The sequence below is a fragment of the Megalops cyprinoides genome, chromosome 3 (genome assembly GCF_013368585.1).
Source record: "Megalops cyprinoides isolate fMegCyp1 chromosome 3, fMegCyp1.pri, whole genome shotgun sequence".
In the NCBI taxonomy this organism is placed as follows: Eukaryota; Metazoa; Chordata; class Actinopteri; order Elopiformes; family Megalopidae; genus Megalops; species Megalops cyprinoides.
The window spans coordinates 51611653-51625385 of NC_050585.1; the positions used below are offsets into that span (position 1 = coordinate 51611653).

Here is a 13733-nt window from a genome sequence, read left to right on the forward strand (position 1 = left end):
TTCCAGGAACCACGATAACACAAAAGGTAAACCTGTAGAACTATAAAATGATCATTATGACAAAAACAATAATGCTCTTGTTATGACGTTTGCGCAGCCATACATCTGTATCTTAACTGCGACGATATTAATTCGTGAATCGGTATCAGTCAGCCTGTTAGCTTGCTGTTACTGTGGTTACCGTGAAGTAGGTATGGGAGCACGAAATGTCAGCAGCATCTAATGACAAACCATTGCTTGTCGTGTAAGTAGTCACGTAAATCCTTCGCATCATGCGGTCACCATGACGCTGCTTGTCATTTTACCGCTGTGAGTAGGTGTGTCTCAGAAGATAAATAATCACGCACGTGGCAGTTAAAATGATGTTACATGCAGCTGCACCGTCTTCTCCAGGTAACTTGCGCCGTTCATACGCAGTCATCTGCAACTGTGGAAACCGTGGAGCAGTTGCAGTTGCGCGAAAGATGATGATGGGGCGGGGCGGGGCTAGCCCAGATGTATGTGGTGAAGGAAAAACCAAGACAACAAACCCTCGAAATGTAGGCCACCGTGCGTGACCTAATTCCTCCGTGCAACAGCACAGCGAGCGGATGTGGAACACCACCTCGGCACGTTTCCAGGGCAGGCTCCGCTTACTGTGTCAGGGATGTAGGCAGGAGTTTTTGGAGAAAGTGTAGACTTTTCTTCTTGTTTTCTCTTAATGTTGTTGGCAGTATTGCTTCAGATGCCATGAATAACTTTTTTTAAATTAGACAAATAGTAATTTTGTGTTTAATAAGCAAATAATAACAAGTGAGTGATGGCGCATTGATTATTAATAAGGGTAATAGTAAACTGCAATCTCAAATCCGAGGCGTGCCAGTTTTATTATGGATAAATACCGCACTTTACCACAAGTTAACAGGAAAGATGGTTTTCTGTCTCTCCTTGCCTAATTTCACCTGATTTTGTCTTTGATTTAGACATTCACGCTTGTTTGTGTTATTCATGTTTATTTAGACATTTTATATTAATAATGCATATTCCTTCACTTTGAGAAAGCTGCAGAAGAACTTTGCACATTTTTATTGTGTGTGTGTGTGTGTGTGTGTATCCTGTGTTTTTCAGAATCTGTTAGTGTGACCGTTTGGTTTGTGCATTTGTCAGGCTTTCTTCAAGCTTTGGTGTCACAAGGCCAGTTGACTGTGCTGTTTGGCAGATATTTGGTTGTGTGGGCCCCCGGCGAAGTCTTGCTCTGACCTACTTTTGCCCATACTTGGTACCTGCAGTGCTATTTATATCTCTGACACTGGGCTGTGGGAGAAGGCAGCATCTCAAATCGGTCTCACTTTCCCTGTATTATCACTGTACTGTTATTGATCTTGAGGCATAACCACCCAGCTTTACAACACCAACTGATTCTGCAATCAAGTGCAGGACGCCACCATAGGGAATTCTTCTTATGGTCATCTCAGCCTTTTCACTACTGAAAACTATTAAGGAGATACTGGCAAGAGTGAATTGTTGTACAGTAGCCATTTTGTTCTTTGCCCACAATGTGCTTTCCTGCTTTCTGTCTTCAGAAGAGAATACACAGCTGAATAACATCTGAGAATTGTAAAGTAAAAAAAAAACAAGATATTAGTATTATCTTGTCTCTGGGTGTGGGAGAATACTGTGAGTGTGAATGTTGTTTCCTCAACACCGGGTATGACTCAATTGAAGCATAACAGGGATAAAATTAAAATAAATGTAAAAAATACCAAATATACTTTATTTGAAATAATTGCTTGATTATTTCAATTCATAATGACATTATGATTGCCTGTCAGTTGTACAACTAAATGTTAATTTGTTTTCATTCCTATGGGCTCACAAAAGTTGTGGGCTTTAGCAGACCTGCCAGTGAAGTAATAAGGCAGGTCCAAGTATCAACAAAGTGCTGTTTTGTGCATTTGCAGAAAAGAGCCTCAGTGCCGAGGTCTGGCTATGGATGGCTGGCGGCATCTCCCAGTGGCAACAGTCAATGAACCAAAGCTCGAACCCTCGCTAATCAAAGACAAGCTGGACACAGAAACCCAGTGTGTCAAGGAGGAAGATGAGTGTGTGGAACCGGTACCCATTGTGGTAAAAAAAGACGACCTCTCTGATGTGCCTCGCAAGGTTCCCAAATTCCAGTATGTGGACTTTCCCTCCTTGCACCAGTGCATCCAGCAGCTGGCCATTCCCCCCTTAGAAAGCTGGCTAGCAGGGTGCTCCGCCGGAAGGCCCTCCGGCCTAGCTTCCAGGGATTCCACAGAGAGAGTTCCAAAGTTCAAATACGTGGACTACCCTTCTCTGCACCACTGCATCCAGCAGCTGTCTGTGCCACCTCTGGAGAGCTGGAGCTCTGGGCTGACCAGGTCAGAGAACAGCAGCAGTGTTAGACTGGGAGCAGGATCCCGGGCCCCACCCACTACAGTGAAGGAGGAGCAGCCGTGCCAGCAGGGGAGTCTGGCACAGACACGCAAACCGGAGAGAGACAGTGCCCTCCCTGGGCCCAGTCCTGGACCCATTCAGAGCAAAACTGTCTCAGGCACGACTTCCCAAAAGCCCCAACATTCACCGTGTCTTAGCGGCCAGCCCAAGGCCATACCACCAACTGGCTCTGAAATAGGGCAGGCTCATTTGAAAACTGTCAGTAAGGATAATGACCAGGATCCGCAAAGATCTTTTGGTCCTATGCGTGGACCGAACTTCCTGGCCTCCGACAGGGCAGCAGCTCAGCTAAAGGCAAGCAAGAGAAAGCCTCATGGTAACAGCTTGTATTTGGAGATGGAATCAGACCAAATGCATTCCAAGGAGCGATCTGATCTTAAAGACTCTGCAGATTCTAATCAGAGCCTCTGGAGAACCATCACAGAGTCAGTTTGTCCATTTTGCCGAAAAATGTTCACAGATCCAGAGGAGTTAAGAGTCCATCAGAGGAGTCATCGAGACAAGGTTTGTCAACATCCCATATAAAATACTTCTGGTTCTTCTGGTATAACGGTTACTGTATGTTTGTCCCCATTCTTCCAGAAATGTCTCAGCTGTCAACAAAGATCAGCAGATGAAAAAATTATGTGATAAAATATAGCATACACGAATCAGGCCATAGTCAGTGTAAGAGCCATACATGAATGATTTACTGGCACTGTGCTTAATGTGTTGATTTTCCCAACCAAACACTTTCCCTTGGGATTTTATTTCAAATAAGTACTGTTTCTGATGACCATGAAATTAATTTCAGTCTACATTTGTGTATACATTTATTCTAAATGATATCAGTAAATATAAGTTGGATTGTTATTGAAAGTACAAATCTGTATGCCTTTGAAACAAGAAAAAGATGTCATGTGACATTGCACCTGTTTACATTATTCTTTCTTTGTATCCTCCATTTTAACCCCCATTTCAGAAACCGCTCTGACATCGTGAACCGCAGAAGCCTGCCATTCCCCAGCTGACTGCGAGTACCTGCACGCCGCGCCTGCCTTGATTACCAAAACGCATGGTGACCCGCACAGCTGCACCTTCCTCAACTGCCAGACAACCCGGCCGTCGCTCACACCTGCGAGGGAAAACTGCAGCAGCAGGGGCCGTGCTCCTCTGAAGACGGGTGCTCCTCCTTCCCTCAGCCAGCGTGGCTTCGGAACTTGTTGCTTGTGAGACTGGCTTTCAGAGGAACCGTAGAGCTCCGCTTCTGGTGGTTGCTATGTCCCCTTGCAAACAGACTCCTGCCTGCCATACACGCACACACTTTTACAAGGCAGAGTGAAAAGGGAGACGTTTCACGGGAAGAAGAGAAATTAAATTATGTGCACTGAGGGAAATTACTGGACAGCTTCAGTCTGAGGGCCTCACAGGTCCTTGGTATTTTTTTTTATTATTTTGTAATGAGCAGGAAAACCAACAATTATACTGTTTCCAGTGGCAAAACCTAGACTGAAACTGTTACATATTTCAAGGCATGATGTCTGAGAATTTAGCCAAATGTTTTTCTTAAAAGGGGTACAAAGTTTTTTTTTTTTCTTTTTTAGGAGAACATTTTCAATCAATTTAACAGTTATATACAGTATCACTTATTACAGAGTGCTTCACACAGTGCATTACACATTTTATCTTACGGTTTCCATCAGGAAAACCTAATGGCATACTGTAAGAAGCTTTGGTGAGTGATGATAATACCATTTTCAATACCGGGAATGGCTGTCGATTGGCAGCTCAGTTCAGATGATCTTGTTTTGTGTGCCTCTACAAACCTGAATTTTGCTCACTCTGCAACGAGCTAAATGAGAAAAATAACCACAGGCTTTAGGATTTGTGACCTTATTGTGTTTGTATTCTTTATATTTTAATCTTTCTTACGGTACCTAGTCACGGACTGTTTTAGTCTTTAGATTAATTTGCACTTTTGCTTCAGCTGTTTTAACGTGTTTCCTTGTATTTGTGTATTAAAGTGTTTTTTTTTTTTTACAAAATGTTAACCCTTCTGTATATATCAAATCTTTTGCTAATGAAAGACTTATGAAAAGTAAATGCTTGGGTTCAGTTAACTAGCTGATCTTAGTTGCCAACACATTTCCCACAGTGGTACTTTGCACTTCGAACACAGGGGTGGTGAGCTGTGCCCATCGGTCAATTGGTCTCAACTGTGCTTCCTTGAGCTGCATCGGCAATTTGCTGTGGCTCCTGTTAGCCAGAAGGTGGTGCCAACAAGCAGAAATTGTGTAGCACCTATTTATGATTATTCCCCTTGTCCTGCCACATTGACTTTGTTAAATATTCAAGCAAGTGTTCAGAAGTGCACAGTTTATGGTTTGGCATTGGCCTGGATATAAGGCCACCCTGATTATTTGAGGACACCCTCATTTGTCATAACAAGCATGCATAATGGAAACACGAGAACAATATATGGGAATTGATTAAGTGGGTTGCCCTTTGCCTTCAGTACAACTTCAGTCCTTCTTGGAATGCAGTTATACAAGTTTTGATCTGAAGAAAAAGCTTACAGTTCTTTAAGAGATTAAGAAAATCTACTCTACACTCTACAATCCAGAACATCTGACAAAGGTTCTCAGAAATTTTAAATCTGATGATTGGGGAGGCCGTGGAAAGTGTTGGACCTCATCTTGGTTTTCATAAAACCACTCTTGAATCCATTTGGCAGTGTGTATGGGGGCATTATCTTCTTAAATATGGTAACAGCTTGAGGAAATAATATATGTATCTGGTTGCTTAAAATGGCTTCCTATTCCTTGGCCATAACTCTACTTTGCAGAGTAATAATCAGACCCAATGACTCTCACAAGATGGCTGCCCCTAACATAACAGATCCACCATTATGAATAACAGGTGGAAACAGACAATATGAAGGCTTCCTTTAGCCTAATCCAAACCTAAACGCCTGTCCTGACAGGGAAAAGATTAAAAGATGACTCCTCATACGATGTATATGAAATTACAACAATGATTTATCATTGGTCTGTTGAATTGTTATCCACGTGTTTCTTTCCTGAAACATACATTTGACAGCTCAGTAGTCTTACCTTCTGAAACCAACCGCGTTAACGTCCGCGAAAGTGTGTATCGGTATGCCTTCAGTAACCATTGATTTTTTTCCTCGCGCGTCATCGCATCACATGATTTCTTTTATTCCAACTTTATAGAGCCTTAGATCTGCAGTGGTCAGTAATTCATGGTCGGATGGAAAATTGCTGAGCAGCGATGAACAATAATTAAGAAAAGTTTCATGCGTGCGGACTCCAAACGTGTCGCCAGAAAATTTATGTAACCTGCTGGTACAGCACAAAAACCAGCGGATTACAGGTAGACGGATTCATCCTACTTGATGCAGAAGTACGGGAGAAAGAAAATATGCGTCCTGGAAGAACCATGGGTAGGTCTCGCGGGACTAACACATTTAATTGTTAATTTGTTATGAAGGATCACACGCAGGGAGTGTATATTCATACTTTTTTTTTAGTTCTTCGGTTATCTTTTTCAAGATTCGTGATCCATGTTCTTGAAGAAAGATTCCTTAAATGTATCTACTCCCAAAAGCAAAGCGAGGAGGATACGTGTTTTGTGTCGACTGTTTTGAAATATGAATGGTTTTACGATCGTTTATTTCGTTTGGATTATATTTCCGTTCATATAGTAGATGATGTCAATGTAACTTTCTCTTTCTCTTTCTGTTTGAATAAGGCTAGACTTGTACGTAGTGTTTCGCATCAAGATTTTAATTCTAGATCAACTATCCGGCCAACTAACTGGGTTATAAGAATTTTTAAAAGAATGGTTACCCCAAACAATTTTAAGCTCCGGGAACGTTTTAAGGATGGTTTTTTTAAGTTGCAGGGCCCTTCCTGAAGTGTGGTAGTGGTTTTGTGCACATGTTTATAGGAAGGTTTCCTATGTTTTCCCCTCCATAATATTTAGATTTATAAAATGTTTCTGTAATGTTTTATATCATTTAGGAAAACATTTCTGTATTTAACAAGAGTTGCTCATACGCTGCTTGGAATTGCGTATGTACAGGCCATAATGCAGGCCTTGCTGTTCAATTCTCGTTTTTACTCAGATCCCATTTTTGTATGGCTGTTCATAACTTATTTATTTTTGAAAATGGCCGAAATCCTATGTGTACGTGTACAGATCTCTATCCTGAAATGGGCTGCATGCGCAAATTAACAACAAAAGACGTCACTACTTTGTAGGCAGTCAAATCTAAATGGTCATGATGGGAGCCTGTGTTCTAGCACTCATCTTTAATGTGGTGTGTGGTGTTGACCGGCTGCGAATACGTCAGCTAATACTAAGTGCGAGAAGGAGAAAATGGCTAAAATAATAGCCTTTGCTGCAATAGGTAACCTCTACTGACCCTCCACCTCGCCGGCCCTTCATGGGCAACTTTCGTTCTCACCGTTCGCAATGATGTAGCCTATGACGCATTGTCTTGCAAACGTGGACTTATGACCTTACGAGCATCTGTCGCATGAAGAATTACGCGAAAAACGTTTTTTTGGAGCGTTCACACACAGGTCGCATGCAGATCGGATTTAGTAGCACATACATGTGTGGTCCAAATCGGAGTTGAAAATATGTTTTCATGTGATTTTTTTTTACTGTTCAGAGTATCTGGGAAAAATCGGAACTGGGTCGCTTTTAGCTACGGTCTATGCAAGCTACTTGCATAGAATCTAGTAGTGATGGCTTGATAATGCTGATATCCATTTTGCGCAATTGTGAACTTTTGGGCTAATGTCCATGTGAAGGCAGAGACTGATCCAAAAACAGCTCTTTCACTTTTGGATTTCTGCCAATAGGATGTTCAACATATTGATACTTCTTATGCTCACCTGATTGGCTGGATCTGGCGTGGGTCATGACAAGCGCCCACTGCTGTAGTTCCTCTCAGTGAGCACCAGTTACACGGTACCCATTCAGACCGGCAGAAAAGATCATGAAAACCCACCTCAGAACGTGTGGTTCTTACTGGTTATAGTTTGAACAATGAATGGTACCTCTGTAACCTCCCCCTCCCCTTCTCTCACTGTCCCCATCTCAGTCACATCTCCACCTCCCTTCTCTAGGTAACAGTGTTGGCACCCCAGGCCCGCAGGGGTATGAAAACAACCCCTCACACTACCAGGCTTACTTGAAAGTGAGTTACTAAGATACCAATGTCCACAATTTTTGCCAAATCCAGAGATTTCCTCAGTTTCAAAATAAATTTGTGGAGTGCACCAGCCTAGATTCCTGCCATTCTATAGTAGTCTTCTGGCAATGTGTCAGGTTCCCATACAGCACACATGCTTGTGATCTTCAAGAATTGTGATAGTAGTATAGTGTATATATATAGTGGCAGGGCTCATAGCCAAAAGGTTGCTGATTTGAGTCCTGGCTGGGGCACTGCTGTTGTACCCTTGGGCAAGGTACTTAACCCACAATTGCCTCAGTCAATATCCAGCTGTATAAATGGATAAAACTGTAACCGATGTGAGTTGGATAAGAGCGTCTGCTAAATGACAATTATGTAATGTAATGTGTTACGCACCACCTGTCAGCCTTCCTTACTGTCCTGTCTTTGCCTCCTGCCTAGTGCCCGGCTTGCCCCGGCGTCCTGCTGTGTCCTCTGAACAGCGAGGGTCAGCCTTATCAGTTCAGCCAGTGTTCCCAGATGCCCCAGCTTCACCATTTCTGCACCTCCTGCCTGTCCCCCTGGCTGCCTTCCAGCGAGGCTAGCGGTGGATGCTGCAGCAACAGGTCCTGCCAGGTGGTGAGCACACTTCTCACCTGTGACACAGTCAAGGATCCTCAGAGCAGGGTTTTTGGCTGTCCCGTCTTTCGAGCTTGTCCCAAATGCTACAGTCTGATCATGCACACGAAAGGATGTAAATATGTGACGTGCCCCACCTGCCACCACAGATTTTGCTTTATGTGCCTGCAGAGAAGTGAAGAATGTCAGAAGGCAAAAGATTTGTACTGGTCACTGTCCTGCACAAAACCCATGGCAGAACGACAACGCTTTCTGACTTAGAAAATACGCTTGTGTCTTACCGCAACAGTCCTGAAGTGTTTTACATTTACATTTACATTTATTCATTTGGCAGACTCTTTTATCCAAAGCGACTTACATAGTTTACAGCTCTTTTTTCAATGTTATCCATTTATACAGCTGGATATTTACTGAGGCAGTTGTGGGTTAAGTACCTTGCCCAATGGTACAGCAGCAGAGTCCCAGCGGGGATCGAATTGAGCTTAAATCCAAACGGTTATGATAATACACATTTACTGACTAATTTATTCCTAGCGGTTGAATAAAAGTGATCAGATGTCTTGGCAATTGCATGGCATTAAAGATGTGCTGTGTTATTTGTCTTTAGCTAGTCAGATGATAGTGTTTTTGCTGGTGTAGGATGAAAAGTGAAACCAAATACAAGCACCAACAAAAATAAAGATGGAAGCTGCAGCATCCGGTATTTTGGCACAGTCTAACAATAATCGTACAGTAAATGAATGGATTTGGGTGGGGTTAGTGTAACGGTGGTGCAATGAAGTCAGTTACTCTCCTCACAAGACTTTTGTTCTAATGTTGATGTAACAACCAAATGTAAAGTACTATTATGCAATGTATGTAATGTTTCTCTCATGTAATTCAATGTTTTTTTTACAACACTGTTTTCTCCAAGAGTACTGAAAAAGCCTTGATCATGAAATAAACTTTTTTGAAGTCTTCGTTGATTTCTGGGATATTGCTCTGGAGTAAGGCTAAGGTCTTTAAAATACCCTGGGACAGCATATCACCTCTATACATTCCTAAAAATCAGATAACATTTCCATTGAAAATACCAATTATATGTTAAGGCTAGTTTTTGTGGTTTCAAGGCGCCTGTCTCCGTCACCCTACCAAAGCCAGTTCGCTGAAAACACTGTTGGTAAACCTTGACCCTGCTTTGACTTACCTTCAGTGGTCACCATGGTAACAGTTTACAGCCCTGTTTTCCGGCATTGGATGTCGGCCCTGCTCAAACGAAAATAAAACCGGACCGTCTTTCAGCAGACCAGCAAAATCCTTTCCTCTCCAGCCAAAAGGGCACTGTTTAAAGTTACATGCTTTTAGATATTTAAATTAAACTACAATAGTGCAAATGTTGAGATTTTGTAGGCTAGTCATGTGGAAAAAATTCAGAATCTCCAGTGGGCATGCAAGCATTAAAAGCCTGTGAGTATGAATTCATTTCTTATGAATAGTTATGTCAGTATAGTCAATACATTGCTTGTAGGAAGTAAGGAATTTAAGTAAGGAACTGGTTTACTTAGTTTGCTTTGGTTTGGTAGGATGCCAGCAAATTCAAGTAGCCCAATCTGAAGCCAAGATATACTGGCATAAAAAAGAATTTACATGGATACCTTCCAAAAGTATCTCTAGATAAAAGCGGCTTGCCATTGGACAAAATTTCAGGGGTACCACCACCAAAAAACAGATTGCCAGACATCTTACTTCACTGTAGGATCAGTAGTGTAACAATGGATGTCTGGTATTCAAAAGCTCATTTTGAATAATGTCTTTTTGGTGATTTGTTCACAATATCTTCTAAATACACTATGGACAAAAGTATTTGGCCACACCTGTTTTTCAGGGTTTTAGCTTGGCCCCTTGTCTCCAGTGAAGGGCAGTCTTAATGCTTCAGCATACCAAGACATTTTGGACAATGCTATGATTCCAACTTTGTGGCAAGTTTGGGGAAGGCCCCTTTCTATTCCAACATGACTGTGCCCCAGTGCACAAAGCAAGGACTACAAAGACATGGTTTGATGAGTTCAGCGTGGAAGAACTTCACTGGCCCGTACAGAGCCCTGACCTCAACGCCATCGAGCACCTTTGGGATGAGCTGGAACGGAGATTGCGAGCCAGGCCTTCTCGTCCAACATCAGTGCCTGACCTCATAAATGCTCTACAGAATGAATTGGCACAAATTCCCACAGAAACACTCCAAAATCATTTGGAAAGCCTTCCAAGAAAAGTGGAAGCTGTTATAGCTGCAAAAGGGGGACCAACTCCATAATAAAGTATATGTATTTTAGTACAATATCATTACAATGTAATGGTCAGGAATATTTTTGTCCATATAGTGTATCTTTTTAAAGCATGTATTATTGCTTTATTTCTTTACGTGTGAGAGTAGTAGAATGTGCAAGTAAAGGCCTGATTTGATTGAGGAGGAAAACACCTTCAGGGGAGTCTGGCCCAGGTGGACTTTTGAGGCACATCACAGCCTGCTAAAAAGATATTACTGTAGAACTGAATTGAGTCAGTGACCTGTGTTGATTATGCTACGCTTGTTGCCTCTTCAGAGTGTATGGGCTGGAACTGTGGTGTAAATCAACTCATAGCCAAATCACTGTGGAGTCAGTTCAGATACAGTGACACTAAGGGTGCTTTCACACCTGCAGCCTTTAGTCCGTTTGAATCAAACTGTACCGTGCTTGACCCCTTGGTTCGGTTCGTTTGCATAGGTCAGAACGTAGTAATTGCACTCAGGTCCACACCAAAATAATGGGCCCGAGAGCCCCAAAGAGAGGTGGTCTCGATCCGCATCATCTGGCGAACTCTGGTGCGGTCCCACTGGTGAGAAAGAAACCCAAACCAACCAGGACCAAAACTAATGACTAGCAAGCAGAAGCATAGGTCTCTCCTCTTCTTGCTACCCCCATAGGTAACAATTAATTGCCTTTTTGTAATTTTACAAATTTGTATTTTCATGCATGAGCTAAGGACATTTCTGCATTATATAAGGATTTATATACATAAATTTAAATTTAAAACATAAACGTCCATTTCATTTTGTCACTTAGAATTCCACTTTTAAGAATCAAATGCTTATAGAAATCAAACTGACCTGGATGTATGTGCTTCTTGTCATCTTGTAATTCTTAGAGAGTACACAGAATTTAATATATGCAGGACTGATTAATACGCTCATCAACTATTCACCGTTATGGTTGCATAATTGGCTAAATGAACATTGCCCTGCCACCTAGTGGATTTGGGTGAGTTGCCAGTATGGATTAAGGATGTTGTTGTAATACCTTAGTGAACTGTGTAGCACAAGTTTTCCATTGTTTGCATGTGTAGTGTAAGTATCGCTGTCTCCAAGTACACAGGAGGTACATAAATAAGCCTTCAGTTCTCATAGCTCCACACAACATTCAGTAGTACAAAGCAAGACTGTCCCCCTGACTATCGATCATTTTTGCAATATTCACTTAACAACTGGCATAAGTTATTCAACAAAGTAGCGTTATCAAACAGAAACCAAATAGAATCAAACAGAAACAAAAAATGGTTATGTAGTTGCTTTTACCACAACACGCCACTGGTTCATCAGGGCTAAATCTCATTAAGCATATTAAAAAAGCATATGGAAAGTTAAATGGTCAAACTCTGAAATGATTCCACTGAATACATTTAGATGGGGTGGACTCACAAATCTCCCTGAAGGAAGAAGACTTTACTATTAAGGAGTAACAGTTGCTTTAAATGTAATTGAGCTATTCCACCTCCAGCATATATTTCCATTCTTAAATCAATAAAGGACATTGAAATTTGGAATAGTGTAAAAGTGTCCTTTATGGGTTAAGTAGCCACCATTTGCATGAATATTTGGCCGAAATGTTGCCTGTTTGTTGAGATATTTGTCATTCTCACTTCTCAATACACTTGATATGACAATAAATAAATTATGTTGAAAATATACAAGACCTCAAAAAACAGCAAAAACCATTCACTCTAAGCTTTAACAACTATTCCATCACAAATGTATTTAGACTACAGTGAATTAAAGATTATCTTGTCAAAACTGTCTGGATATAAACTGAACACCTGGACATAAACATAAACCAAACACAAACTGAACATCTGGCGTAAACTGCTCCACAGTCAATAAAAGATTTCCTGTTCATTAAAAAAAATTAACGGATACAGCAATCCTTGCAATGCTCAATAAATGCTTGTTAAAAACTCAGACAACAATAAATCCCGACTTCCTCTTTATCACCACCAACCAGGGACATCAATTTCACTCTTTTAAATGACCTGATAACATTACCCATTTAAAAAACCAATGGCACCACCCATCTCAGATAACTAAACATTTTCTTTAGTTGAGAAAATTACCTCACAAATTCCCTCTTCCTCGGTATCAAATATACAGTATTAACACATTACACTCAAAGATCCTGTCTGTACCAAACTAAAAGTTAAAACCACAAGCCGACATAACCCTTCTTAACGTCATCGCAAAATCAACCATTAATAAATAACAGGTTTCAAATAAAGGAAAAAAACATCATGGGCAGGAGGAAAGTAACTTATGTTCCAAAGGAAAATGGATCACGGATATCACAGATTTTACATCAGCGCAAAACCTTGGAAAAACGTATGCAAGAGACCATCTTCATTTTTATTCAAAATGAGACTATAACTTACTGTATGTAGTATAAGATATTACACAGCACCCAATGCGAAGGAAAAAAAACTTTTCCTGGTAGACACAGCAATTCTGGCCTATGCTAACAATGTTCAGACCACTACATCTGAAACCATATACATGTATTTTATAAACACACCACCGTATTACTGTGATGGATGCCACCCAAAAAAGGAAATTTCAAATTTGATATGTTGTGGAATCCCTGTTTTCACTAACAGCTCACTCCTATGAATATCTGTCAGATTTACCTGTAGTCCTTGAAATTCTACTTTTGTAGGGCAAGGTGTAGATGGGTACCAAGGAGAGCGATCTGAAATACAAACTTTGTCCATAATGTAACTATGGAAACTCAAGGTGCAGTGAAAATGAACACTGAGATGTTGCCCATGGAAACACAGTGGTCTCCTAGTGAAGAGGATAGGTCGGTTAGTAAAAACAGAATGCATGGGATTAAATCTAATGTACAACATGACTTCAGGTTAGTAGAATCCATGTTAAATGCTTTTAATAGTAGGTACTTGGGACTTACAGATTGTTAAAATGAAAGGCAACAATGTTGAAAACATACTGTGATCAGTCATAAAAATTATTTTACAAAATGACGAATCAAGTTATCAGGAAACAACACAAGGTTCTCAAAAATAAATAAAGCAGCCTTTATCTTTCAAAGGTGAACATTTATTGGATTTAAGTAGCTCACACCTTGAACCTAATCTCAAGCATTCAAGTCTCAGG

At 41.0% G+C, this 13733-nt stretch overlaps 1 protein-coding gene across 1 annotated transcript; it reads left to right on the plus strand.

Moving 5' to 3' along the window:
* The first annotated feature begins 5690 nt into the window (after window positions 1–5690).
* Window positions 5691–8560, plus strand: LOC118773984 (probable E3 ubiquitin-protein ligase RNF144A). Its single transcript, XM_036523067.1, has 3 exons — window positions 5691–5899; window positions 7596–7666; window positions 8105–8560. The coding sequence occupies exons 1-3, from the start codon at window positions 5878–5880 to the stop codon at window positions 8540–8542; spliced, it is 531 nt and encodes a 176-aa protein (XP_036378960.1). The 5' UTR covers window positions 5691–5877; the 3' UTR covers window positions 8543–8560.
* Window positions 8561–13733: the final 5173 nt, after the last annotated feature.